General features: G+C 45.2%; 2 protein-coding genes across 2 annotated transcripts in view; one reads left to right on the forward strand and one right to left on the reverse strand.

Moving 5' to 3' along the window:
* Positions 1–13,761, forward strand: part of SLC22A18 (solute carrier family 22 member 18) — a 98,883-nt gene extending 85,122 nt beyond the window's left edge. Inside the window, exons 9-11 of the mRNA XM_065403842.1 lie at positions 2,905–3,006; positions 7,783–7,903; positions 13,458–13,761. Of these exons, the coding sequence (XP_065259914.1) occupies positions 2,905–3,006; positions 7,783–7,903; positions 13,458–13,645 (411 nt within the window). The 3' untranslated portion in view covers positions 13,646–13,761. The remainder of the gene's footprint in view (positions 1–2,904; positions 3,007–7,782; positions 7,904–13,457) is intronic.
* A 4,128-nt stretch (positions 13,762–17,889) lies between these two features.
* PHLDA2 (pleckstrin homology like domain family A member 2) lies at positions 17,890–18,383 on the reverse strand. Its single transcript, XM_065403846.1, has one exon. The coding sequence runs from the start codon at positions 18,291–18,293 to the stop codon at positions 17,895–17,897; it is 399 nt and encodes a 132-aa protein (XP_065259918.1). The 5' UTR covers positions 18,294–18,383; the 3' UTR covers positions 17,890–17,894.
* Positions 18,384–23,799: the final 5,416 nt, after the last annotated feature.

Raw genomic sequence — 23,799 nt, forward strand, 5'->3', positions numbered from 1 at the left:
CACATTCAGTGGGTGACCCCAGTCTTCATTTACTGCACATCAACAAACCCAGCACTGAATACACAATAATTAATCTCCTTATGGTCATACCTGTGGTGCTCTTGCCATAGCCTCTGAGTGCTTCACAAACATCAATGAATTTATCTTCTCAACACCCTTGTGAGAATAGATGCTGTTATTATCACCACTTTACAGGTGGGGAACTGAAGTATAGAGAAATTAAAGCCAAGATGGCCACTAGTTTTCATGCACCATGGCTCTGAGCCAGAAAGGTATTTAGGCGCCTAATGTCCATAAATACCTTTGTGGGGCTTGGCCCAAGAGCCTGAATTTTCAGAGTATTTAGTATTTTTATAGGATTTTATATGTTCAGAGCTCAGCTTTGATTGTAGCTGTGAGTGCTTAGCAATTTTGCAAATCCAGCCCCAGGTGTCTCATGTTGGGCACCCAGAAATCAAGGAACATACAGTTAGTGGCTACTTGTGAAAAGTTTGGTTTAAGTGACTTGCCCAGCATCACAGAGATAGAAGCAGAGAGAACCAAATTCTCCAAGGAGGCATTCAGCTGTCTTCACCATGAGATTATCCTTTCCCTTCCTGCTAGCCCCAGCCTTCTTCACTTCTGAACAAATGAATCAGGGGTCCAACAGTCTCTTTCACTACCCAATCCTGCTTAATCCCCAGCAAAGGGCCCTCGTGTGCATTCAGTGAAACAGGTGCCCTATGGAAAAAATAGCATGTGATCATGTAATTAAAGCTTGTATCATAATGAATACACACGAGGGGGGGCTGAATTAAGGTTACATGGGCAACCTTAGTTCTAGTATTTCCTCACTTTAGAGTGCTTGACTTGGCAACCTCAACATTCTTTTAAAGTAGTTATTGAATGTTGCAGTCTTTACCTTCCAATAGTGCTTTGTGGTCTCAGTCAAGATCAAGGCCTCATAGTTTTAGGCATTTTACTATGGGTATGTCTACACTTAAAAGGCTACAGCAGCAAAGCTGCACCACTGCAGTGGTGCTGCTGTAGCGCTTCAGTGTAGACACTACTTGTGCCCCAAAGAGCTTACCATCATTATAGACAAGACAAAGGCTGGGAGAAACTGTTGCTAGTGTCCCTTCAGTTTTTTGTTAAAAATTCATTACTTTTTCCAGTATTCCACAGATGTTTCTATCATGCCTGTCCCTAAATTAAAATGTTTATTACACTGTCTTGAGGAGTGTACTGAGCACTCAGAATCACTGTATCAGGAAGATGATCTATTTGGTATTTCTAATTTATATTTATGGTATTTACTCACTCTCAGGGGAGGGGGAAGCAAAACAAAATCATAGTTACTAGAGCTGGATGGAAAAAGGTAAGTATATCTTATGAAAAGAGTCAAAATATGCTAAATATGAGTCAACAGTGTGATGCTGTTGCAAAAAAAGCAAACATGATTCTGGGATGTATTAACAGGTGTGTTGTGAGCAAGACACGAGAAGTCATTCTTCTGCTCTACTCTGCTCTGGTTAGGCCTCAGCTGGAGTATTGTGTCCAGTTCTGGGCACCGCATTTCAAGAAAGATGTGGAGAAATTGGAAAGGGTCCAGAGAAGAGCAACAAGAATGATTAAAGGTCTTGAGAACATGACCTATGAAGGAAGGCTGAAAGAATTGGGTTTGTTTAGTTTGGAAAAGAGAAGACTGAGAGGGGACATGATAGCAGTTTTCAGGTATCTAAAAGGGTGTCATAAGGAGGAGGGAGAAAACTTGTTCACCTTAGCCTCTAAGGATAGAACAAGAAGCAATGGGCTTAAATTGCAGCAAGGGAGGTCTAGGTTGGACATTAGGAAAAAGTTCCTAACTGTCAGGGTGGTTAAACACTGGAATAAATTGCCTAGGGAGGTTGTGGAATCTCCATCTCTGGAGATATTTAAGAGTAGGTTAGATAAATGTCTATCAGGGATGGTCTAGACAGTATTTGGTCCTGCCATGCGGGCAGGGGACTGGACTCGATGACCTCTCGAGGTCCCTTCCAGTCCTTGAATCTATGAAAAAGACATAGTTTTTCATTGTGTTTGAAATTTTTCATGAGGGTTTTAATTTTTTATGAAAAAAATTGTTTAAATTTTTTCCCTCCCACTCAGGGTGGAGAATAACCTACTCTCTCACTGTTTTCCAGTTTTAAAACCCATAGCAACACTTTTTTATACTTATAAAAAACACAGGAAGAGAAGGAAAGGCAAGTGTGTTCCTCCTCCCCTCCCCCCCATCAAAATGAAAATTTCAGGAAAAAAATTGCAACATTTATCAAAATGAAAAATTTCAACCAAAATGAATTATATTTCATAAAAATGTTCATGTCAGTATAAAAGGCATTTTACATCCAAAAAAATTTCATTTGAAAGTTTTGACCAGTTCTAGGAAGAACAGTTTAATGGGAAAATCCATACCCTAGAGGATATCATATATCTTTCTGGCAGATTTGTGTAGCTTTATCATTGGAATACAAAACATTTAAATCCATTTAAACCCTACATAGAGGTCTTAAGTGACACATAGGTTTTGTGCTGGTCCTCTGCACAGGATAAATTTCATCTAGAATGCATTTCATAACACAGCACTTTGAATCCCAAGTGCCTTTCAGGTCCAAGTGCTTTACATATACTAATGAATTGTGTCTTGCAACCACCCACTGAGATAGTGACGTACACTTATTCCCATTTTACAGATGGGAAAACTGAGGCATAGGCGGTCAGTAGCTCACCTGAGGTCACTCAACACATCAGTGATGGCTGGGAATACAGAAGTCCTGACTCCCAGACCCTTGCTTGAAACACTAGCAACAGCTCCACCTCTCTAGCTTGCCCTGTAAGATATTTCATATAGTACTTAACATATATGTGTGTTTGCTCTTTTTCTAGGTTGTTCAGGGTCTGGTAATTGGAAGACTAACTAGTCGTTTTACAGAGAGGACCCTGATCATGTTGAGTGTCTTAGTCTTCAGTGGAGTGGGCCTTGCTATGGTAAGACAATGGGTGGGATTTTTAAAAGAACCTTAGGCCTGGCCTACATTTAAAAGTTATGCAGGTATAAATATATTGGTGAGGGGTGTTTTTTTTTTTTTTAAACCAATATAGCTATACAGGTAACAGCTATCGTGTAGATGCAGTTATATTAGTATGTTTAGTATGACTTATCAGCATAGTTATCCCCCTTCCCATACATGCATGGCTGTTCTGACATGAAGCACCTTTTTACCAATATAACCATGCCCACAATAGAGAGGTTGTACTGCTTTAATGAAGTAAAGCAATATGGCTTTGCAGCATAGACAAGCCCTTAGTGACTTAGGTCAAAAGGTTCAATGACTTTCAGTGAAACTTGTGTTCCTAAAGGGCTTGTCTACACACAAGTTATACTCTCAACCTGTACTGGTGCCGTTAAATCAGTACAACCCCCTAGTGGATGCAGTTAGAGTGGTATAAAGGTGCTTCCTATATGGGAAAGGGAACAAGCTGTATTAGTATAAGAAAACTTCATATTGCTGGAAGGCCTCATCTACCCAACAGAGTTTACTGGCATCACACGCACTCACGCACCCACCCATCCCTGCTGTTTCATACAACTATGCCAGCAAAATCCCCAGTGTAAAAACAACTGTGCTGACAGAAGAGTGCTTCCGTCAGTTTAGCTAATGCCATTCAGGGACATTACTGTGCTGGCAGAACTACTGTTGGCTTATGCTGTGTCTACACTAGGAGACTATGCCAGTATAGGTATACCAACCAAGGCACTGTAATGTAGATAAGCCCTAACTGTGACCACACTAGAGGTTGTACTGGTATAACTCTTTTGGTAAACAAAAACAACAATAATGAAACCCCACAACACACTCCTCACACACCTAACATAAAGAGTCATACCAGTACAAAACCATGTTTAGAACAGGCCTGAGTAACTTGATGCTTTTGAAAATCTTACCCTCAGTTTTTGCTTGGTTATGTTTCCTGAACTTCTCTGAAAGTAAGTGAAAGTTACAGGAAAAAACCCCACACTTTGACAAGTTTGCTGGTGATATTAGGGGTTGGTCGTTTTGAACAATCGAGTTTAGTGCCTTTTTGGAATGAAGCAGAGAACAATTTTTGTGTACCTCAGTCTTGAACTGCCAAGACTCCAGGGTGCATGAAGTCTTGGACGAGGATGACAGAGAAAAATGACACTAGATTCAGCTGTTGGCCTTTAGAAATTCACTGAATAGTTTGGCCTTGAACCCTCTAACTAGCATTTGATTATTGTGTATGTTGCAATGAAATGGCTGTGTTACCGTGGCAAAAATGACAGGTCTTATTCACATACTTGTTGCACTGTAACCTTGTTTGTGGGCACACAGAGGTTAAGTGACTTTTCCAAGAGGACATATCAAATCCATGCCAGAGTAAGGAATAGTAACCCAGTTTTCCTGACTTCCAGACCCATACTCGAGCTACTAGGCAACACTGTGTCCCCTATACAAGTTAGAACACAGAGCTAGGAGCCAGGAAGGTCTGGAGTTTTAATCTGAGAAAGTAAACCATCGTTTCATTGGGTGACCTTGTGCCAAGTCACCTGATTGCTTTGTGCTGACCTGTGCTTCCACACAGAGGCTGCATGAGCACCAAATTGGGTCATACCAAAGGGGTGCAAATCACCTTTTCCCTGCTCAACCCAGATAGAATGGCCTGTCTTAGCAACGCTTCCTAAACCCTACCAGCCAGAGAACTGAGGAATCAAAATCATGAGCACAATATGGGTCCTACATGGGGTTGCATACTGTGCTGCCATAAGTCCAGCATGCCATTCATCATCATCACACACACAGCTGGCCTGAAACAAGCCTAATGGATGAACTTCAATGGCACCGCCTGAGATGCAGAACCTGAGTGGAGCCCAATTACCCTCCTTAGTCTTGCTGTCTCAGGAGTGATGGAGCAGGTTCACTGAAACATTTTAGCATTCCTGTCAATGCTCCAGACTTTAATTACCTCAGAAGATTTAGAAATGAGTGAAGGCAGTAATGAGAACATCATGAGCCAAGCAAGATGGCATCTCTTATTCAGACTCTTTGTTTTGTGAATTTGTTAGATGAGGTGTCATTGAAAAGACTTGAAACCCATCCAAAGCAGTAGGAATAGGATGTATGTTTTTAGTAATAATAATGAGGAAGGATAAAAAGGGAGTAATTTAAAGAGCATAATTTAAGTTTCCTCTGCATAGATCACAGTGTTGTTGCTGGGCAGCACATATAACTGTGGATTAATGAGCCACGGTTGGAAGAAATCCAGCCCAAAGAAGTTCTTACTAACTTTGTGGGGGAACTCTGCTGTGTATTCACTTCAGAGCTGGCAGTTAGGACATGCCCAGGGGGCTTGGGGACATCCTGATGGCATGGGCCTGAGAGACAAGGGTCGGGAATGACTTCCTAGGACAACTATTCATAGGAAAATACAGCTGCAGTCCTTTCCACCCAGGAGAGCTTATCAAAAAGTCCTCTGTTCGAGGGGCTGCCAAGAAAACATCTGTGTGTGGGGTGACTTTTCATAATGGAGGTCCCAACAGGGATGAGCCTTGTTGAGGCAGCTTGTTGCAGTGTCAGGGGGGCCCTGGCTGCCCTCAGCACTCAGATTACAGATCTGGGGTCATAAAATGTTTGACTTTAATTCCCCCTCCCTCCCTTTCAAGCATGAGCATTAAAGATAGATCAACTTAATTTTTTCCTCCTACTATGTACTTGCTATTGTTGGCCTGCCAATGGATGCCACTTCTGCAAAACAAAGCCTTTTCCTCAAGAGTGGAAGCAAGTAGAGAGAGCAGCTGTTTGAAAAAGAAACCTAAACATCTCCCTGGAAGGGTTTTGGCATCTAGCACAGGAGGTGCTCGGTGGGACTTTTCATGGCCTCAGAGGATAATTTTGCAGCTTGAAAGGAGTCTAGATGATGGGTGCCTATTACCTGGAGGTTGAAGATGGGGCAGGGGTGGGTCAGCTGGGAGATGTGGGGAGTTTGAACAGCCGGGATGGGCAATCAGTGTTCAGAGGAGATGATGCTTCTCATTTGCAGATGTGGGAAGGCTTACGAGTTAACGGGGTCTGGGAGGGGCTGCAGAAAGGTTTGGTAGTCACATGAGGGATGTTTTCCTCTAGGGGGTGCATGTTTTTGACTTGCCCTGCCCCTTCTCTCCTGTTTCCCATCCATCTGCCTTTGAGCCCCCTCCTGGGACCCCAGGCACAACCCTCCCTATCTGAAAAATAAATTCCAGGTTTGGCAATCATGTTCATACTGAGGCCTTCCAACCCTGATTCCTATAGGGCCTCAGCGGGGGGAAGCACTCCCTCTGCTTTTAACGGTCATTCCCCACTTTTGTTGTTTGTTATTGAAGGGCCCGTCCAGCATTTATCGTCTAATTCAGGGAGACATGGTTCTGCTGCCTCCACACTGCCCAGGTGGCAGACAATTTCCAGAGGTCAGGGGAGTGTTAAAGCTGTGTTCTCTCCTGACATCCCTGCATGAGCTCTAGAAGCATTTGCTCTAGCAAAGGAGCTCTTATCATCCATCCACTGGTCTGAATATTTTGTGCACCAAGGCTATATCCTGTAGTCCTGACCCAAAACTTAGGCAAAGGTCCCATGGAAATCAAGGCACCTATCTACCTTAGCCTCCAGACAGGGGTTTAATATATACATACTTTTTAATCCAGTCAGGAAAATGTTTTAAACCTCAGCATGAGCAGGTCATGAGTTAGGTATGTTTCTGGGCTTGTTTTCTCTCTGTAACCAAGAGACGCTGACTGGATTTTATGAAAGGAAAATCCATGCAGGATGATCCAATGAGTAAAACTTCCAGCTTAACAAAGGATATAAATGATCTCCAGATGACAGTAAAAGAAACACACCTCAAAAGTAAACATAGGATAAGAGACTTCCAGTACAGAGCGAGGGAGGAGGGGCATTAATTTCCTTTCCGTGCTCCAAAGAAATCCATTTATTTGACCAGTCGGGATTGTGAATGAATTCAGAGCTGGTTTAGCCCCACTGCATAAGAAGTTTATTCTTGTACTTTTGTTTAAGTAATAAACTGCTGAAATGACGTCTCTGCTCAGAACATGTGCAATAAGAAAATTGTTACATTCACTAATTATGCTCATTAACGTGTCCTTATGACTGGGAGACCCATTCCAGATTACTGAATTCAGTGAATTCATTAGCAAGTATACTGACAAACAGGATTTTAGTGATCCCAAGGGTACAGTATTACATAATGTACTGTGTTCATTTATTTTGACAAGCAAAGTTTAGTTTTAATTATTTATGATGATGCATTATAATGGGTGCTGTAGCGTGTTTTGTATAAGTAATGAAGACTTAAAGAGACTGTACTACAGGCCCCTGCTATTAAATTTTTCCTGAGAGGTGGAGCAGACAGCCTGGGGGAAGAAGGGGGGGATTGTGGGAATTGTCACGCTTTGTGAATTAGCAAAGCAAAACTAGATGAGGTTCTACCTTAATGTACAGGTTATAGTTTCTTACATATACTGAATGTTTATAATAATGCATTAAACACAAATTTAACAGAAGTGATTTGAATGGGCTGGATCTTCTATTGGTGCTGCATCAGAGCTTCATCACTGTACACCAACCCGGAGTCTAGTGCACTATGTATTTATGAAAATCCAGGTAGGATTGTATCTCATCAGTGACATTATCCTTTGTGCTGCCCAGGAGCTGGTTTTCTAATAGACGTGGTATATTTTGTTCTGTCACTTAGGCGCTGATGACCAACGTGTTCCATTATTGCATCATTGCTCTCCCCATGGTATTTGCACTCTGCACTATGGGCATCATTACGGACAGCATTCTCACCAAGTCCGTCCCTCCTTCTGACACTGGTAAGACTTGTGAAAAGACTAGATTTTTTTTTTTTAATTAGACGATCTTCCAGCTCAGACTCTGTGCCTTGTGACTTTTAAAGCCTGAGGTTTCAAGCTGTGAGCTGGCATGTGCATAAACGCTGCTGTGCTGATGCTGTGCTGCCAACCACGACTTAGAGCGTTGTGGGAAGAATGCCGAGTTCCCAGCACATCCCATCAGGCATAATTTGACTAAGAACAAAGCGTAACCTGTATTAGTCCTGCATCTCTGCCAACCAATGAACGCTGGTCAGAAGAAGCAGGCCTAGACTTACAAGGAGGCCTGCAGTGAGCCAGTGACCAGCATCAATTGACAGCACAACAAGAGGCAGAATCCTGCAGCCTTTACTTAGACTAAAATCCACCTTGCTGCAGAGGAGCTGTGCAAAACTTTACTTATGCTTAAGGCTTAGGTGAATCACAAGGCCTTGTGTCAGCCCTCTGCACTTAGGACAGTGCTCCCAAAGCTTTTTACCTCATTTCCCCCCTTACCCATGTCTGCGCCCTCCTCCCCTGGAGCAGGGTCATGGCTCTGGGAGGGGGGGACGTGGACAGGAATAAGGGAGCTGAGGCTGGGGTCACAGCTGGGGGCGAGACCAGGAGCAGAGCCCCCTGAACATTCCTCTGCGCTGCCCCTTGCTGGGCACGCCTCATAGTTTGGGGACCTCTGATTTAGGATCATAAGATTGAGATTAATAGATTTGGCCCTTGAAGGGGCTAGGATAAAAGGAAGAGCTACAATATAGGACAGCTAATGAGCTGAGTCATATTTTAAGGTTGTCACACTTCATAGCGCCCTTGCCACACTGCTGCAGTGTGGTTGTGCAGTTTTCATTTTACAGTAAGGCACATTTCTGAGAAACGTGCCATTCCCTGTAATTTATGTCAGAAACCAGGATGAGCAGGTACAGAATGAACAGAGGACTAGCTTGTACAGTATTGACCAAACACTCCATTTATGACTGTATGTTCCTCGTAGTCATTCAGGCTCTTGCTGCCTGCACTTCCACTTGCAAATACCCAGCCATATGGCTGGATCCAACAAGGAAAGGTCCACATAGCTTTCCTGTTACTCAGGTGCTTCTTTTCATGCAAAACCAGGCTATGGGACACCATGATAAACAATAAATGCTCAGTATTGAAACATGGTCGCATATTCTTGCAAATGAGGGGCCCTGTTCAGGCAGAGAGTCACCCTAGACATGAAACTTAAAAGGAGTCATGATTTCTGTGTATTATAATAAAGGAAGTGTCTGGCCACCACCCTATTGGAGAGGAAGGGTCAAAGTCCTGAAAAAGTCTTCATCATCTGAATGTCCATGCCTTCCTTCAATGAAAGAGTTCTCCCAGGATGCAGTGCCATACATATTGTAGCAACATCAGCATGACACTCTGAACCTTCCTTTCCAATATTGTAGTGGGCAACTGAGAGGCTGCTAAGCCCAGCAGACTCCTGGGTTTTGCCAAGCAACCTTATTGTCCTATCTACCATGGACAAAACAAAGACTTCTGCCTGACAGCTTCACTGTTCTATGTGAAGAGACCGGGAAACTACAGATGGTTACCCACAGAGCCAGCCACCATAATCCATACATAGCAGCTACAGCTTTGGGTTGCAGCTGGTTATAATAATTGTGCTTAAATTATTTTGTGATGTTTCCATGTGCTGTTAAAAGAGTTGTTGCATTTTGCCATAGAAGAGGCTGTGGTTCAATGGTGGGCATGTATATTTATTTCCTTCAGATGTGACCAGAAAATGTAAGCACACATCTGTGCTGCTGCAGCAATGTTCTGGTGAGCCTTGCTTGGCCCCCACCATCTATGTCCAAATTATTCTTGCTAGAAGTAGAGCGTCCTTTTGTGTGGAATGGGGCATATTAAGATGAGTTAGTACCTATCTGCAGGTGATGCTTCTGCTCTCTTAAGCCCTACCCCCATGGCTCCACTCCACAAATATCTGTGGAGTTGTTCTCTTTTGGGAGATCCATAACTGGACCAGTCAGATTCTATCCTGCATTCCCCATTCCGGCTGCAGCTTTATGGGCAAGTGTCTATACAGAGCCCAGTTGAAATTTAACTCAAAGTTTGTACAGTCTGTCAAAGGTTGTAAAGCACTTTGGGATTTTTCTGGATGACAATGTCCCATTGTTAGCCTGATTAATTTAAGGCTGAAATCTACCCCGCATACATTGTGAGCACTTAGAGCCATTGAATCTCGGTTAGATTTTAATTTGTTTGCTAAAACGTATTTAGTTCACACTGAGCTAAGGACAGAACTTTCCAGGACTCGATTCTGTGCGAATGAAAATCAGGAGTTTCAAGGCTTCAAAAAATGTTTGAGGGAGGGCAGTGGAGGAGGGGCAGAAATGGCATTTAAACATAGAGCAAATCTGGAAATCATCCAGACTGCTCTCAAAAGGCTTTTGTGAGGAAAAATGGAGCATGCTCCTCTTTCAAAGCCCAGAGGCTAACTTCGGTCACAAGTGAGCATGAGTTTAGTGGCCTCTTCGTAGTCCTTGTTTGTTTGCGTACATTATTAAGTTGCCCCCCACCCCCAATTCAGCAAGATTGGCAGTCTCTGCTGAAGGACAGTGGAGAGGGTGGTACTGCAACTTAGGACAAAGGTGCACTTGCAAAGGTTGTATGGAGCCCAGAACTAGCACATTGGGGAGTATTGCAAGAAAAGATTGTGTGCATTTGGAGAGCTGTGCATGGGCCCAGGACTACAATGGCAGGGGATTGTAGCAGGTCAGCATTGAGGTGCGTTGGCAGAGTTGTGTTTGGGCTCAAAACTAGATTGGCAGGAGGTGCTGCTGCAGGTCAGAATTGCAGTTCTTTAGCAAAAGCATGAGGAGGTCAGGGTAAAACTTGTACAGCCTGATACTAAAGACAAGTGCTGAGAGTCATTCACTTTCTCAAGTAGGATTTTGTTTTTAAAACTTTACATCAAGGCAGAGGCAACAGTGAAATCAAGAGTGCCTGACCTAGCAGAGCAATTTCAGTGTGTAAGCTGCTTCTTTGGAGTACCTGTGTAATGTAGTATGGGTGTGTTCCAGAGAAACAATGCTACTAAAATGTCTGCCACCCATTTCTGGTCATGGGTGGCACCATACAGTAGCCGTTCCACCCACATTCCAGATAAAACTATTGTCCCAACTGTACAAATGTACAATTTATGCTACAAATTAGTCATTTCTAGTTGCATTTGTTAATAAAGCTCTGCCTTTTAATAGCTCTTAAGCTTGATGTGATATTGTGACATTAAAGCTTTTCACATCAAAAGCACAGGAAGTGGCATTAGCCTTGAAGATTTTTAGTCAATTTAAAGAACACTCACGTTCACGAGATTGTTCTATTCGCCAGTTCAGCTTGAGGAACTCCCTTTGGAATTGTGTCTGTCTTGAGTCTCTCTGAAGGAATCTTCTGAAGATCTTTTCATTAAGGGCCCTATCCAGTATTGTCTGGGTCAGTTGTAGTCTTTCCATTGATCTTAATAAGCGCTGGGTCAGGCCTTTATGATAAAGAGGGGATTCGCCCCAGATTAGAGTGCCCCTCTTATGAAAGAGCTGGAAGACTGGATAGAAGTTAGTGGAAGCCGGTTGTCCAGTGAGGATTTTCTTTTCCACTGTCACAAAACATTAAAGCGTCCCTGCCCATCCCAAATAGGCTTGTCTACACTGGCAATTAACAAGGCTGCAACTTTCTCACTCAGGGGTATGAAAAAACACCCTCCTGAGCACAGCAAGTTGCAGTGCTGTAGAGCGCCAGTGTAAACAATGCCCCAGCACTGGGAGCTGCACCACGACCCCACACAAGGCACGTTAAAGTGCTGCCACGGCAGCGCTTTAGCGTTGCCGGTGTAGACTAGCCCTATAGTCCCACGCTGCAAAATTCAAACTGCCTAAAGATCAGAGGTGGTTCATACTGGGGGGTCTAATTTGGATCTAGATGGTTCTTTAGGAAACAGAAATTATCTGTCAGCAAAATAAACCTTTCAGAGGTGCAGACCTGGAGCCTGGGCCTGTTTAGAGGATGGATATCTGATTAAACATACACACACAACCCACCCACACACTACAAAGTGCCAGCTCAACTGTTGGGAGCCAGTTTGGCTGCTGTATATAGTAATTAGTTTAGTTCAAATGCCTGGAGGCGGGGGGAAATTGTAGAACCTGCCCAGAATGCTTGGTGGCTGTGTGATTGCTCCCACTGGGGAGAGGTCAATTTTGGGGATCCACCCAGCTCATTGATGGGGAGCAGTACCCAGAAGATCTGGCAGAAAGATTTTTCCAAGACACACACACATATTACTCCCCCTCCTACTGGCTCCCTTCTCAAACTAGCATTCTGAATAGAAGTACAGCAGGCTTGGATCTGCATTAGACTGAGGACTGGTCAGATTTCCTCTAATTCACAGTCGCCTAAAGATTTTTGGACTCAGTTCTGTTCCAGTTACATGGTCCTCCATCACTTTATAACTAGTAGAATCAAGTAGTGCATTTGTGCTCCCATTTAACTAGGCAGGCCTCCATGCATGGTGCCATACCTGACAGCAGGATCTTTATGTAAAGTCAAAATGCCTACATCCAGAGTTCTCTCACCTGTGCAAGCAGTGAAACAATCATATCAATATTTAAAATGGGCCCAAAACAAACAAACCAAAACAAAAAACACCCCACTTTGTGACCAAAGTCTAAGCTTATCTCCCTTCTCCTTCCCTGCTGTCCTGTTCTAAGACTTTTCATTTTGGTGATATACTGGTTTTCCTATATGAATAGCAGAATAATGTGCCTGCACCATACCACACGTGCTATAATATTCCATGTCCATTCATCTGCATGCACACATGCAAGTGGCCCTACGTTGCCAAGTAGTAAGTGCTTTCTCATGGTCTGCGGCTCCTGCTCTCTTTAAACTCCCAGCACGGCACAAGAATCTGGTGGAGCTCGATAATTGTATCCAGCATGTGTTCATTCATATTGAAGCAATCTTTATTTGTGAGGAGGTTTTTCTAGGGCATCATCTGTTCTGTTGAAAAAGACTAGTCAGAGCCCAGCCTTTCCGAGCCAAGTTGCTGTACTGACATCCTGAGCACGAGGACAAACTGTAATAGGTTGTTTTAGTAAGGTGGAAATGCACTGGTGGCTGCCTCATCTAATTATTGTATTAGAAAAGTCTGATCTTCCACGGTTTGCAAGAGACCGAGGACTAAATTACCACACCCTCAAGGAAATCAATGTTCCCAGTTGCAAGCCGAACTAAGAGGACTACTTCCAGCATCAGAGCCTAGCTCCCAGTATTGGGCACTGAATTCTTTCTTGAACAGTGCAGAATCTGATTGCCCTTTACTACAGTATTCCTGTTGTGTGAACACTGCAGTGGAGAGTTGAGATGGCTCACAGTGGAAGTCGCACACTTCTGGACACACAGGGGCCCTGTAAGCTATGTCTGTTCAACAAATTATCATTAAACCTTTGTAATTAGAATTAATTGGTCACTTATGTATGCACTTTTTCTCTCCCCTCTTCTGTAGGTGCCATGCTTGGGATATGTGCATCTGTTCCTCCCCTGACACGGACAGTGGGCCCAACACTAGGTGGAATTTTGTACAAGATGTTTGGAGTCTCAGCCTTTGGTTATTTGCAACTGGTTGTCAATATAGCTCTGTTTTTGTATATTTTTAAGAATAAAGTACCCCAGAATGAGGAGAAAGTTCAGTAATCCAGGCTACATGTAAATCTACTTTATCCACAAAAACTAAAATGTGCAATGTTTATATATAGATTATATATCAGGACTTTTACCTCTATCACCCCAGATTGAAAATAAAAGTAGCTTTAAGCCAACACTTTGCATTTCAGCAGCATATACAGTAACTTTTGCTATTGGAGCGGTTTACAAAGCCTTAGTATATGATGTCAAGTATCAGAGGGGTAGCCGTGTTAGTCTGAATCTGTAAAAAGCAACAGAGGGTCTGTTAGTCTTAAAGGTGCCACAGGACCCTCTGTTGCTTTTTAGTATATGATGATATTCCACACCATTGATAGTTTGCAGACATCTTCTGGGCTCAACACTATTACAAGAGATAGGACCCCATCCTCCGCTGATGTAAATCAGCATAGTTCCATTGAAGTCAATGAACCCAATCAGGATGCAGCCCTCTCTCTTTAGTAGTAAAGGGGAGGCACTGACTAGCTCAGGTTGTTTTAACAGTGCCTAGCACAATGAAGCTCAGATCCCCATTTAGGTCTCTGAGCAATACAACATCCAGTGCTAATAGTTACAGAAGTTCCAGCAACTGCATTTCAGCCACCCCCACTTACAGGGGTGGGTCTATCATCTCTTACACTGTAGAATGGAAGTAAAGGCATGTCATCCAGATTTTTCAGACATGGTGTCCTAAAGTTAGCTACCTGAATCCATATTTAAGTCATGCTTTAACCCCACCTGGAAAAAAAAGAAAATTCACACCTCTTTAGGAGAGTGTTCCAGGCTGCAGTACAGGTAATTGAAAAACCTCTAGGTTCAGGAAACCATGGAAACTAAGTACTGTATCCTTCTGCTTTAAGGCACAAACCCCTCAATGCAGAGCATTTATTCCCACCAGCCATACATAGGGAATCAGAACCAAGACTTTCTTCAAGATGGTCCACGCAACAGATAGCTGAAACCTATTTCATTCTGTGGGAAAAAAGCAGCTAGTCCATAACTTACAAAGCCTCATTAGTAATTTATAGCCATGGCATTTCCCAGTTCTTGGATGAGCAAGTACTTCCCTTTTGAGCCACACCCTTGACTAGCTCCTTATTAGAACTATGCATTAATCAGCCCCTAATTAACCCTCCTACATGCTGTTCTCAGTATAATCTTTGTAGTTTCCACCAATACTCTCTGGTCTCCCTCAAGCAAGACTCTGTGGAAGTCAGTGGGAACTTTACCCCTATTAAGGATTTCAGTTTCAGACCATTCGTAAGAAACACTACACAGGAAGAGTCTTGCAACTCAGTTTCAGTGCCAAATGCATTTTTCCTTGTACTTCCCCTTTCTAGCTGTAGAGAAAGGATAGCTGTATGTTGCAGAATTACTCTCAAGGAAATGTAGATTAATTAGCAATAAGTCTCATAAAACCTGATTTTCATAATCACAGTACCAAGAAGTTCAGCTATTTCGCCAACCCCTTGGCTCTGCAAAGTGCCCTAAGAAGAAGCTGATAAGATGTACAGCACTTCCTGCCTCTGGTTAGGCTGGAAACCCCTTGAGAACAGCCCCTCGCTGGATCTAGAAACTGCAAAGCTGCATGGAGATGGGAAACAACAGGGAACTTGTTATATAAACCAAACCCCTGAGATTCTATATGTTGGTCTTTATTTTATTCTGAACCAGTTCAGCTATCCCTCTTCTTCTGGACTAAGCAAGCAGGGGGTATTAGAGGAAGCATTCTGGAAGGCACTTTTATTCTGTAACTGGTGACTGCAGGGGTTCTTGCACCTTCCTCAGGCTACGTCCTCACTACAGGGGGGGTCGATTTAAGATACGCACATTCAGCTACGCGAATAGCGTAGCTGAATTCGACGTATCGCAGCCGACTTACCCCGCTGTAAGGGACGGTGGCAAAATCGACCTCCGCGGCTTCCCGTCGACGGCGCTTACTCCCACCTCCGCTAGTGGAGTAAGAGCGTCGATTCGGGGATCGATTGTCGCGTCCCGACAGGACGCGATAATTCGATCCCCGAGAGGTCGATTTCTACCCGCCGATTCAGGCAGGTAGTGTAGACCTAGCCTCAGACTCAACTAATCCTGACTATTGAATTCTGGATTAGAAAGGCCAGTGGTCTGATGCATCTAAATTAGGAATTGCTATACTGTAACTGATTTTTCTGCTTGGAGACTAATTGAAGCAGGCCCTTTCCTACAGACATATCAGCTTTCTGTTATCAAAGCACATTAGTATTTTTATTAACAAAAAAGTGTTTGGATAGATTAGTGTAGCCCTATTTACAGATGGTGTCTATGAACTATTATTCTGCAACCGGCACCAAAAAACATACTGCACTACAGTGTATAGTAATAAAATGTGAACATTTCAAGTAATTTATTTGGAATGGACACATTAATGCAAAAGCAACATTAAGACATCTGCTTAAAGACATTCATCAAAATAAATACAAATATAGATACCACAAATAATTTAAATTGGGTTTGTTTTGCACCAATGGGCGCTGAATATTCTTTGCATCTCATAAATAGATAAGAGTAGTTTGCAAAGCTGTGCCACTTAGAAACTTCTTGACACTTCACCAGAAGTCCTTTTGAAAGAGTCTTTGGTTTTTAAAATGCATCTCAGGCAAAGCTCAGGGCTCTTTGCTCAGCAGCCTCAGACTTGGAGGAAACCCAACTGTTCCCAGCCACCTTCTTTGCTTTCCTTCATTGGTACCCTGTCCCATTTCAGTCCAAGACACTCGATCTGGTTTATCATCCAGCAGTGCATTCTAAAAAGAGCAACAGAAAATAAGTCAGAAGTGGAACAATACAGTAGTATTCTTGTGGGGTAAGAGCCTAAGGGAGTTTGGCACTCATATTTAAAAATCCCAGCCTATATACAGAGTTCCTTAAAGAAGCCCCCATTAAGTGTCTGTCCACATTTCCTCAACTAAGTGGCATAATTATTAAATTGCTCTTGCTAGTTAGTAACCATGCACAGTATCACCCAGAGATCCCTGCTAGGTAACACTCACAAAAGGGCAAAAAGCTCAGCCTCCAAAATGGAGCGCCAAGTCTACAACTCTTCAGCGTTCTCTGCTGGCCACAATGGCTTAAGGAGCAGCATTGGTGCCAGTCTAAAGGCTAGTATTACTTTCCAGTCAAAAGCTGCAGCATGTAAAGTCCATGCCCACTGCTTGAATTATGTGGGGAGGGGGTGATTAATGAAAGCCTGAAACAGGCAAACAGCCCACCCCGTGCTTTGAATAAGACAGAAATGAGGTAGCCCCTCAAAGTAGTAAGAGGGCCTGGACCCTCCAAGCCCCTTCCCCAATTCAAGCATTAAAACCGAAGTCCGGTGCTGCTGAGTGCCTCGAGCACATGATGGGAGAGTCTTCCCAGGGAGAACCAGCCAGTGTCAGACCCACAGAAGGAGGTCCCCAGCCCAAGTGAGAGAGTAGAGGAAGGCAGCATCCCAACAGCAGTTTTCCCATTCCCATTATTGCTTCCTTTCGCCTCTTAAAAAAATGGAGATATTTGCCACACTAGCTACTAGGAAGTCACTTCTTATTCCAGGCGCTAAAGTGGCTTTAAGACTATCCCTAGTGATTTTCATAAGAAGCCAAAGGCACATTGGTGCTTTCCGGGAATCATTAAATTGCACTGCCCAGCAGGGGCCGCTGTGGCGCCAAGTCCATTCAACCCCTCCAGCACGGACCGGCTCTGCTAATTTAATCAGCGCATCTGCGTGCAGGCGTCAGGGCTACGGTTTTAGCCAATACAAAAGTCGGGGGGGGGGAGTTTAAGCCTAAAGCCAGGGGGTGCCGGTTCAGCCCGAGTGCTACGGGCAGAGCCGGCCGATCCCAGGGAGATGTGGAGTCCCCGTGGGAGTCCCAGTGAAAAGGCAGCAAGAGCCACGTGCTCTCAGGGGCTCGCAGCCGCTGTTTAAAGCCCGGGAGCGGCGCCGGTCTGGAACTGGCGGGGGAGAGAAATGCCTCCCGCGACACTAAACAGACGCCGAGCGCGTTGCAAGCTCGCCTGCCTGTGATCTCTGGTCTCCCGCCGCTGGCCCTGCAGCCCGTGAAGCTCAATGGAGACAGACTAAGGCGCAGCGCCGCAGCCCACGCGAGTCTTTTGCGAGCCCAGCGGAGCCTTGGGGGCGCGCTCGGCTCCCCTCGGCCCGCGCTGGCAGGGTGAGGGGCGCTCCCCGGACCCCCCGCGGCTCACCTTTCGCCGTACCTCCTCCCGGTCCTGCCGCCCCGCGGGCTGCTCAGGGCGCCCGGGCCAGGCGCCGCTCCGGGCTGCCCGCCGCCTGCTCCAGCTCCTGGCGGCTCTTGAAGTCCTGGATGGCCCGCTTGTTCTGGAAGTCGATGAGCGCCATGGTGATGGAGGCGTTCCAGCAGCTCTGGTCCGGGCAGCGGAAGTCGATCTCCTTGCGGTCCGTGGTGACGATGGTGAAGTAGATGTACTTGCCCGTGCGCTCCACGCAGTCCACCTTGAGGATGGAGTGGAAGCCCAGCTCCTTGCCCCGGGCGCGCTTGTGCCCGTCCGGGAAGAGGCTCAGGCTGTCCTTGGTCAGCACCACCAGCTTCTTCTTCCAGAACTGGAAGAGGCTGTCGCTGCGCTTCTCCAGCTCGCCCTCCCGGATCACCTCGCCCGGCATCTTCATCCTCCGCCCCGGGCTCCCTCTGCGGCGCGGCGGTGAACTCTGCAGCTGCTCCTGCGCCTTCTCCAGCTGCAATGGGCGAAGGACGCTGGATGGGGAACAATTTATTGTGGTGAGTCAGCGCCTCGCTCTTCCGGTGCCCCTCCCTCCCCAGCCCTGCTGTCACCCACCCCCGGCCTCCCCTGCCCGGCCCTGTCCCTCCCCGAGCCGCGCCTGAGTATCCGGTACCTCCTCCCCCACTGGCCCCAGGCTCCGCCTGCACCCCACCCCCCTCCAGCTCCAAGCCGGTTCATCTCACACCCTCTCTTGCATCCCCGCCCTCTCCCACTTCAGCCTCTTTCATGCCCCCCTGTTCCCTGCCTGGCCTCCATGAGTCCCCAGCCTGCCTCTCTACAGCTCTCCCTCTGCTCCACTCCCTTCCCTATCCCCCCATTCCTTCTGCTTGTGCCCTTCCCCCAACCTCCCATCTGTTTCAGGTCTCCCCCATTCCCTCCCCCCCCCCCCCAGAGTTGCCAGCCCTCCAGGATAGTCCTGGAGTCTCTAGGAATTAAAGATTAATCTTTAATTCAAGATTGTAATGTGATGAAACCTCCAGGAATACATCCAACCAAACTTGGCAACCCTCCCCAAGCCTCTTCTCTCTTCCTGTGTCTCTTTCCCCCTCCCCATCCCCTCTATCTACCTAGCCCCTCACTTGTCTCCTTTCTCTTCCTCTATTCCCCTTGCCTGCCCCCAAGCAGTGACACTGCTCAGGAATGCAATTGCTGCCCAGCCCATAGTGTGACTCAGCCCCGCAGCGGCCTTTGGAACTTTCTCAAGGCTTCAAGCCACTTCCAGGCTGGGCTGAGCGCTCAGGCCGGATGCTGGGGGATGGGGAGGCCCCTTAACCCTAAAAGTCACCAGACCGGCTCTCTGTCCTGCTGGAAACCTGTGGGCTGAGGTTCCTGATTTTTGTCCTCTTGACAGCCAGGTATCTGGGACCCTCCCCAGCTCGCATGCCAGGAGAGACAAAAGGAGAACGGCCCTAGGCTACTTCTGCCTTTCCTGGCCATTAAATGTACGAACACCCCCAACCCCCTTATATGTCCCTCCACTCACCTACCTAACCTATTTCATCTCTCTGTATTTCTGAAGTGCCCGTCACCATGCTATGTAGGCTTCCTTTATTAAGCTACATTAAAGAATGCAGGACACTTTTTCACATTGGAAGCTCTTATCTCCTACTACAGCACTTTGATCATCCAAGCCCCGGATCCTGTAATTCATCATACTGGAAAAGTCTGCTGAACTCTGAATGAAACTCTCCCAGTCTACCCACACACAATGAATTGCAGGATGAAGGCTATAGATCAGCTTTTGTGCTGATAGTTTGGGGAGAGGTGTTTGTGTTTTTTTCCCCCCCTGTTTCATGTGAAATTTGCTTTTGGCAGGTGTTTCTGAGGGCAAATTCAGTAGTTTTTAGAACAAATTGCATTTTAAACTATAAAAACAAACAATTTCTTTACAATTAGGAAGGTGAGTTAAGATGTAGTACCTAAATGATAGGGTGATGGGTGCATCAGAAATGCAGAGTAGAGGGGGTCCAAAAAAAGGAAATGTTTTGTTTATATTGACCCCCCCCCTCCACCAAAAAAAAAATCGAATTGTCCGTTTCCTATTGAAATGTCCATCCTTTGGAAATTTTCCATCCTCTAGCAGGCAGAAGTTGGTAAAATACCTTGACCGTGAACAGTTGTGTAAATGCCAAGTATTAATTATGATCATTACTTATTAAGATATTCTGAGAGACCTGATTAAAAGGGACATTGTCAAGGCTAAAATCTAGGGGTTAGATGGAGGCAGAAGGGAAGGGAGCAGTACTCTCCCACACACCACTTACAAAATATGCTGCACTCCTGTGAATAAGATGCTGCTTACAGTAGAATATGCACAGGTTTGTATAATTTTTGGTGGTGCCCAGATGGGTCCAAGTCCTGTCCCCCCACCCCCACCCCACCCCACCCCACACACATACCTGCCTAAGGCTGTAGGAGGGAGTTTGGGTGCAGGACAGGGTTCAGGCTCTAGGAGGGAGTTTGGGTGTGGGATCTGGGTGGGGGTTGGGGTGCCGGAGGGGATGCGGGGGGCTGGTTCTGGGAGAGAGTTTGGGTGTGGGCTCTGGGCTGGAGCAGGGGGTTGGGACGTGGGAGAGGGTGAGGGGTGTGATGCTTACTTCGGGCGGCTCCCGAAAGTGACCCACACACCCCTCTGGCAGCAGCTCCTAGGCGGGGGGGCGGAGGGTCTCCGCATGCCGCTGCCCACAGGCACCGCCCCTGCAGCTCCCATTGGCTGCAGTTTCCAGCCAATGGGAGCTGCAGAGTCAGCGCTTGGGGCAGGGAGACACCCGCCCCCCCCGGGCCATAGAGTCATTCTGGCCACTTCCGGGAGTGGCACGGAGTGAGGCTGGGCAGGAAGCTGCGTTAGCCTCAATGCGCTGCTGGCGGTGGCTCCCAGGCCCTTTTAAATCGCCCGGGGGCAGCAGTTGGGGACGGGAGATGCTCCGAGGGAGGCGCACGGGGGGGCGGCAGGCAGGGCTGGGGGAGAGACCCAGCTGCGAACGTTGGTGGAGCTGGGCCCCTGGGTCCTGAATATTCCTGGAGCACAGGCACCACGGGCCCATATAACTCGCGCCACTCCTGAATATGCAGATGTTCAAAATATGATTGCTGCTGCTTGGTTCCACTGCACTCCTTGAACTGGGCTTTCCCTCAGTGGGATTGGAATGTACTCCACCCTGGAGCTCTGCTAGGCTCTTTGAGCTTGGATCCTTCTCAACTGGGGAAACAAAATAAGTGGTGGTATAGCACCAAAAGGAGAAGTCACTAACAGTAAATTGTGCAGGTCTGTGATCTTCCCTCTTCTTTCTTAGGCCTGGTTTAGGTACAGATTTTATACCAGTAGAACTATGTTGGTTAGGGGTGTGATTGTTGATTTAAAAAAAAAAAGTTCTATCGTTACGACCCCTCGTGTGGACATAGTTATATTGGGATAGAGGTGCCTGACACAGTACAACTTATTCTCCTGCCTGTGTGGCTCTACGCAGTGGTTCTCAAACTTTTGTACTGGTGATCCCTTTCACATACCAAGCCTCTGAGTGCGACCCCCCCCCCCTTATAAATTAAAAACACTTTTTATATTTAACACCATTATAAATGCTGGAGTGCAACCCCTCTCCCCCATGTAATAAACTCGTGACCCCCTGAGGGATCCCGACCCCCAGTTTGAGAACCCCTGCTCTACAGGTATAGCGATAGCAGTATAAAGCACCTTTATACTGATATAACTATGTCTGTGCTGCAAGGAGGGTGGGTTGCACCACTTTAGTGTAGTTAAACCAGTATACCTTTTGTATGCAGATAAACCCTTAAATGAGGAATGAAATTTGTTAATAATGTGGAGAGTGAATTACCATCATTGGGGATGTGAGTTAACACCACCTCACTGAGATTCCTAGATTATAAAGTCAGAAAGGACCCTTGTGATTATCTAGTCTGACCTCCTACATAACACAGGCCAGGGCCTGCCTGAATTAATTCCTGGTTGATGAATGGGGCAGCTCATACCTCAGAGCTAGTATTTCAGATTCTCTGCCAACATAGCAGCTCTTTTGAGGTTTCTTTGCAACCCTAAAATCTAGAGATGTAGGTTTTTGTTTTTTGTTTGTTTGTTTTTTTAAATGAAAGCTAGCGATCTGGAGAAAAAGATAATAATAGATCCATTGATACAACATGGCTTATGGGCCTGTTGTGGCTGTTTCCAAGCCCTGGCTAAAATTTGATATGGCTAAACTTAAATGGCAGTAAAATATGTAACATTTTTTCTTTCATATTATATAAGCAATAGGGAGAAGGATTGGAGGGTTTTACACAGCAGACTCCCCCCCCCCCCCCAAAAAAAACCAAACAAACAAACAAAAAAACCCACCTAAAACATAGAACTTGGTTCAGTCATTGCAATAGGGAATCAACATAATTTGTTCTGACTTCATGAACAGACCTGTATATTTCTTTCCCACTACATTGGCCACGTTCATCACTTTATGTGGGACTATGATTCTTGTCAACATTTATTTTATTTCCAGTACAAAAAAGTAGAGCAGGCAAGCACAACAGTGAGGAAGTGTGTATGTGCTACTAATGGAAAGCACAAGAAGTCTTAAACTGACCCAAGATCCTTATCCTCCTCTCACTCATTGGGACCAGTTATTCTAACAGATGGAACAAACATTTACACAAAAACCTAAGGCACAAATGGCAGTGTGTGAGTGATGACAAGTGATGCGTTAGCAATTGCAGTTCTGACTTTCCTCCGTTTGTTTGGCTGGTAGGTTTTTCATTTAGACACTTAGTGTTACTTTAGTGTTTGCTTTTTTTTTTTCCTTAATGTAATATTTATTTAAATTCCTTAATTGTTAGTATTATTTATCCTAACTAACAGCTCCCTTCTCTTAACATTAATAGGACATCAAACGGCGTGCCAATAGTCCTCCATTACACAATAGGCTTTCATGGTCTTTGATCCATAATCTGTCATTTGATCAGTGACTGTTTTAAATTAAATGTAAAAGATTTTGCATATTAAAATAAAAGCATATAATGCACTGAATTAATGCTGTAGCTATCATATGAATGGGCCAATATCAGACAATGTCTGGACCTGTTGCATTCCCCAAATCCTGCTGAAATCAAATCAATTCTACATATAACTGGGATCTACTGCACACAATCTGTCACTGGCTGCATGTGACTGCTTACCAAAAGGTTTTTCACAAAATACAAACATGCTTAGGTTTTGTTACCTGCTTCACCTTTAAATTTTAAACAACGCCATAAACAGTAAATCAAAGTTAAGCATAGGATTTTCCTTAGTGAGGAAATTTTCCATTTGGGGTGCTCAGCACCTCGAAGAGGCCCCAATTCAGGAAAGCACTTAAGCAAATGTGTTACAGTTAAGCATGTGCTTAAGTTCCACTGAAGACAATGGGGTGTACCAAATATCACTGCTTCCCTGAAGTGGGGCCAGGATCAAGGTGAAAATTTGAAACAAGCACTTTATAGTTACTTCAGCTATGCTGTTTCAGAAATAATGTTTAATCAGTTATGCAGCGTGCACAGCTTTTCTTTCCACACATACCCCCTAGCTTTTTGAATGAGCTATATTTCTTTACATTTTTAGAGTAAATGCTTTCAGGGTTAGTTAAAAAAGTGAATGTGTCCTGTGTGACTCCTGGTTCCACTGAATACGGCAAAACTCTAATTGATTCAGTGGGGCCAGGATTTCACCTTAAGCATCCACTTGTTGCAGCTACCAAACCCTTTCCTATGCAAGTGAACTCCCCAAAGTGAATGCCAGCTTCTTTTTGATGTCTGTAGTAAAATTCACCTCTGATGTTGTGCTGGTCCCTGGCACAATGCGACTTCTAAGGCCTCTCAATAGAATAGCGGGAGTTAAATGGTACTTGTGCTGTCCC

The sequence above is a fragment of the Emys orbicularis genome, chromosome 4 (genome assembly GCF_028017835.1).
Source record: "Emys orbicularis isolate rEmyOrb1 chromosome 4, rEmyOrb1.hap1, whole genome shotgun sequence".
Lineage (NCBI taxonomy): Eukaryota > Metazoa > Chordata > Testudines > Emydidae > Emys > Emys orbicularis.